The sequence below is a fragment of the Pundamilia nyererei genome, unplaced genomic scaffold (assembly GCF_000239375.1).
Source record: "Pundamilia nyererei isolate P.nyererei 1_Seehausen unplaced genomic scaffold, PunNye1.0 scaffold00179, whole genome shotgun sequence".
In the NCBI taxonomy this organism is placed as follows: Eukaryota; Metazoa; Chordata; class Actinopteri; order Cichliformes; family Cichlidae; genus Pundamilia; species Pundamilia nyererei.
This window is the reverse complement of record NW_005187580.1, coordinates 933,007-938,590: the sequence shown is the minus strand read 5'-3', so window position 1 is coordinate 938,590 and position 5,584 is coordinate 933,007. Positions and strand designations below refer to the sequence as shown.

At 38.2% G+C, this 5,584-nt stretch overlaps 1 protein-coding gene across 1 annotated transcript in view; it reads right to left on the bottom strand.

The window, feature by feature from the left end:
- Positions 1-243: 243 nt before the first annotated feature.
- The window catches only part of chp1 (calcineurin-like EF-hand protein 1), a 6,660-nt gene continuing 1,319 nt past the window's right edge, over positions 244-5,584 (bottom strand). Inside the window, exons 3-7 of the mRNA XM_005746513.1 lie at positions 5,125-5,205; positions 4,473-4,600; positions 4,334-4,395; positions 2,554-2,676; positions 244-1,800 (exon numbers count right to left, since the gene is read on the bottom strand). Coding sequence (XP_005746570.1) covers positions 1,747-1,800; positions 2,554-2,676; positions 4,334-4,395; positions 4,473-4,600; positions 5,125-5,205 — 448 coding nt within the window. The 3' untranslated portion in view covers positions 244-1,746. The remainder of the gene's footprint in view (positions 1,801-2,553; positions 2,677-4,333; positions 4,396-4,472; positions 4,601-5,124; positions 5,206-5,584) is intronic.

The window sequence follows — 5,584 nt, the reverse complement described above, 5'->3', positions numbered from 1 at the left end:
TATAAATATAGTAAGTATATCTACAGTATATTATTTGTCACTGTTGTCATTGTTATCAGCCAAATATTTAATCCAAGAAATCAACATTAACATATGAAGTTGTAGTCTGTTATACGCTAACTTTATCACACTCTACAATTTTTTAATTCCTAAAGAATAAATAAATAAAATTGCCAAGCTGGATGTAAACTGTGAGTAGCACAAAAAAGTGTCATAAGAACATCCCAATAAATGAGACAAAGAAGCATGGCACTTATTTTTATTCAAATCAAATTCCTGAATCACTTTGATAATACCTCGACCAACATCACATAACGTGATTCACATCTGACTGATGATCACAGACTGATTGATAAAATGGTTGAGCTGTGTTTCCTGCACTGGAGGGTGCTCTAGTAATGACTTCACAGACTCACATTAAAGATTTAAAAGGGGTCATGCACAGTGACATGTCCCAAAAAAAAATAATATGCCCAATGCATCAGGCGCTGGTCAGTGAGGAAAGACATTCTAAGAAATACAGAGCAGAGGAGAAATCAGCATTTTTCCTTAGCTGCAGGGAAACTGATCAAATGAGTAAAAGCACAGTATGTTATCTTTGCCTGCTCTAAGTCTACAGACTAGCTGATCCCACAGCCCAATTTCCAAAACAGTACTTATAGCAAGGCCTTCTTTAAGTCTTAAAGCCTTTGAGGGCTGGTCCAGGTGGCAGATACTTTTTGAGGATATCAAAAAACCTGCTGTGAAAGTCTCACATACTGATGAGACACCAGCATTTTTTTAATCTCCATGCCACCGTTCTCACCTCTAATTGAGTGAGGCACTCCAGTGGCTCCAACAGGCCCATAATTTGAGTCTACAGGTAGCAGTTGATCCACGGTGTAGTGGTTTACACATTCATCTAACAAATGAGATTCCAGGGTTTGATCCCAGTCGTGAAGGGCATCCGGCTTAAAAACTGCCAACATCAAACATGTGGTCCTACCCACTGTAAATACGGGAGCAGCTAAAAGTAGCTTTAGATTCTACTGGCAGCAGCTCTGTTAATTATATGAAACCGTACACAAACATGGCCATGGGTTACTGTTTAGCTAATAACTTACAAAGGGGAACCAGACACTTCAGTGAATTACACAAGAACCTGAGGAACAGGTCAGTCCGATTTTGCTTCAAGAGACAAACTCGGATTGGCTGGTCTGGCTCGCTCAAAGGAAACAATTCATAACAGATGGCATTAAAACACTGACATTTTGAAGTGGAATCACACAATTTTGAATCTTTGCATATTTATATGGACAAAGATGCAGCATGGGCTAAATATCAGTGGAGCCGCATAAATAAACTTATAAACTTACCTACTGCGATAGCAAAAAGTTAATCTGCCACGCTATAAATATTTAAATGTTCATGTGAAAAATGAACAGAAGTGGTAATAACTACGATCCTCTAAAAAGTTTCCTAATAAAGAATGTATCATTACTGGGGAAAAAAATACATAGTGACATTGCATAAAACAACCCGAGGCACGCAACGTTTCCCTTTGTTTACAGAGCAGTGCAAAGGCCGAAACTCAAGATTTATTATGGTATCCACCCAATGCTTGGCCTGAAGGACTGAACCCATAGTGTGGGCCACAGCAGCTCGTTGAGCAGCCGGATGAGATTGTGTCTTGAAATCAACGGACATGTTCAAGCGCTACTCTAAATAGAACTACAAAAAAAAAAAATGATAACAATAAATGAAACTTTAGTGCAGGAACCGGATGCTCATCTTCTGTTCCACATCCACCTTTTCCAAGACCTGCGAATAAACAAACAAAAACAAGAAAAGTTTATACTACAGAAAAATGTGCTGCTCTAAAGTTTACATTTGCGGCTGGGCCTTAAAAGAACATCTGTTTTAAATCAATCCCAAAAACAAGTCAAAGCTCTCCTGCCATTTCAGTTAACCATCACCCCTGTCCTGGGTGCTGGTTCACCCATTACACCACTACGACTTCAGTCCCACACAAACTATTTAAATCTCAATGTTACACAGTGTGACATTTTTGTCCAGCTACCCCATAAAACACCTTTAACTGTCACTATAAGCTGAAAATAGCACATTATATATTAACTAAAACAAGTCTTTAGAAGAGTTAGAGGTTGAGACAGTTTAACTTACTTGTAAATGTCCACACAAATCAAACTGTGAAAACCAAGGCCTGAATTAACTGGGATTATTTCATCCTCATCCTCTCTTAATAACTAACATAGATACACAATCAAATTTTTGTCCTCTGAAAAACCATGCTCTGCTATGCAAAATGCATGCTTGATAGATATATATATTTCCTTCTTTTCTGTGGTTAGTCTTGGGTTCTAGTTTGTGTACCACTGAGGCCTCCGATGCTAAAAATATACCTGCACATGGTAGTGGTCAGTTTTTAATTAAAAAGAATCCTTCAAACAGCATCTGTTATGTCATTTTAAGTTTAGCAGCAATGCTTCAGTGGTTAACTTAAAAAGGAAACCACATAACAGTACAAATATGTATGTTGACCACAAAGCTTGCCTTGATAAACTCATTGAAGGAAATGCAGCTATCTCCGTTTGTGTCAGCCTCCTGGATGGTCCTATCAGCAATGCTGCCGAGTTGTTCATCTGAAATGTTAACTCCAACCATCATCCGCAAGACCTGGAACAAACCAGCAAAATCTATTTTTAAGAGTCACCAAATAACAAGGTGACGTATATTTTTGCAAGATCACACAAGATCATTTGTAGCTATTTTGGTTCATTGGCAAAGCCACACTTGACTAGGAAATACATGATAATAACTGATGGTGCACGCATAATGAGTGAAAAACGAGTGCACAAATAGTACATTTAGCCCTACAGGTTCATGCATTACACAAAGCAGGTGACACAGTGAAATGTTTTGCGCAAAACAAGAGGTGTGGCTGAGTCATTAACCCTGAGCTTATAGCAATTACAGGTCAGAGAATGTCACTGAGCTTGACCCGCTTTAAAGCGGGACGACAAATAACACAGAGGGAGTGCAAAGGAAGCCAAAATACAGGATATTAGACTGTCTGGGAAGGATCAGCCTGTAGTTAAGGTGAGATATCACATCATTATCAGCACAAGGGCAAAGTCTTCTTTGATGGTGAAATCCTCCTCTCTGTAAAACACTTTAAAACAAATGTGGTGCAATAGCACTTGTTCAATTGTCAAACATACAGTCTGTAGACATAAATTTACAGAAATAATAACTGATATTCACAGAAAGGAAAAGTAGCATCTGAAAATGTCTTACATTCTGTAATGTACAAGCAAGAAGGTAAGTATGAAATCATATCCAGACTTTATGAGGGCTTCCAAGAGGCCTCGGATGCAAACAGCCACCATATTAAAGACATATGAGAATTTGAAGTCAAAATAGTTCTATCTACAGGGGACTGGGAGAAAAATGACACAAATCTCAACCCAAATACTGTTTCACGTACTTGGAGTGGATCCGATTAGAAAAATGTTGACTTTTATTTTATTACTCCTACCATAAAAGACACCAAAGAGTAGGAACAAAGTGCTGGAGGTTATACGGACCAACAGTAGCTAATCATTACCATTAATTGCGTTCTGAGTATCTATCTGGGAACATTTGAGCACAGAACATTCAAGCTAAAGAAGACAAATACAAATAAAAATACATGGAAAGCAAAAGCGAAATAAAGATGTGGTTACACTCTGAAGGCTGGCTCAAAATCATTTATGAAATCTACGTAAAGGAAGGAGTCATTTGCTCACATTTACAGCCGGATGAATTTATGGAATTGTGGTTAAAATTGATTGCATTCATCACCTCATTTAGATCAGATTTAGCCTAAGTGGAAGTCACAAATTATCTTTCACCGAGAGAAAAACAAAAAAAATCAACTTAAAACTTGTGTGTGAACTGCAACAAGAATAGAGAAGAGAGGGAAGTTTGACATCCTTCTGTTCTGATGTATTCTAGTGAAATTATACAGAAAAATAAGTTAATATGACATAGAGGTTTCTTATAAATGTTACAGTTTTTGCTATATTAACAGACGACAATCCCATGCATGTAAAATTTAACCTGTATGCTGATGTTTTTATTTGGGAAATTACAATTTGACCTCGGAAAAATGATACATGACGTCTCAACTAAAGAATGACAACACAGGGCTGACTGAACTTCTGATAAATGGGTGTAGAATTAGAGATGTTAATTTTTCTTGTAAGCCCCACAGTTGCCAAACTAATTATTCACTGTGTGACATACTGTGTGAACCACAAACTACATGATGACTCCAAGTCAATCCACTCACCTGCAGGAGCTCATCTCGGGAGATCTTGTCATCTCTGTCCAGGTCATACAGACGGAAAGCAACTGAATAGAAAGAAACAGGTAAGTCACATACTCTTAAACCGACGCTAAGATGATACCAGTTACACCCCAACACTCACAAAGCAGCTTGTTTGTCCTGCTGTTCAGGGGCTCTGTAGCTGAGGGGTTCTTGTTCTTCTCATTGTCTTCGATTGGTCTGAAGTGAGCCAGGGTCCGCATGAAACCCCGGAAATTTACCTGGTCCTCTCTAAAAATCACAAGCACGAAATATCTACTATAACTCTCTGGAAAGTTCAGTCAGATTACCTTTGTGCTCAAATGCGTATTGTGGACACCACAATGAGCTAGTAACCTAACACCAACGTGCAGATTGGAATGGTTTCTACATCAAGTTGTTTAAAACAAACAGGCCAAAACCAGAGAAGCCAGAATCCGTCTGAAACCATTAAAAGACAGAGCTGCAATTACAACGCCTACACATGTGACCTTTTAGAATTTTAATGATATATCTAAAGACATCTGTTTGGGTTTTTTTCCCTCCCACAGTGATGAAAACATCCAAATAACTGTCAAGTATACAACTCAAAACCCCATTTGATTTACTTCCATGCAGACTTGGCAGTAAGGACTGAGCTTCTTCAGCCTGCAGTCAGGAAACCACAACTGAAAGCCTGGTCCAGCTTTGTGGCGATGGTGCTGGTGACTCAATTTTATAGTAGTGCAAAAACAAGCTATCCAAACTACTGCAGAGCAATAACACAGACTACTCACCCCTCAGGAAAGAATGCATTGATGATTCTATCTCCCAGAGGGTTGATGGCCAACTCGGGGATTCTCTGGAAATCTTCTCGACTGTAAAAATGAGACGTGATCAAAGTTAAATTCTAAACTCAGTATGTTTTAACTGTTCATTTTTACCTAACAATTCACCAGTCTTATACTGAGAGTTGATGAGCTTTACTAAGACATGACACATAGCAAAACTTATGAGGTCATGTGATGAGTGATATATGACATAAATCATCATTTGTTTATTAGAACAAAAAAAAAAATTGTTAAAATCATTGTTCAGATTTGTTACACACTGAAAATTTCTCTTACTCCAGTTGGTTGGACTAGAAACAAATCTGTGAAATCTCACTGTTGTGAAAACTAATGAAACGATAAGGAAGTCACACTGAACAAACGTGATTTCTACCGTGACTGGAAGCACTTGAGCAAGAAAAAAAAA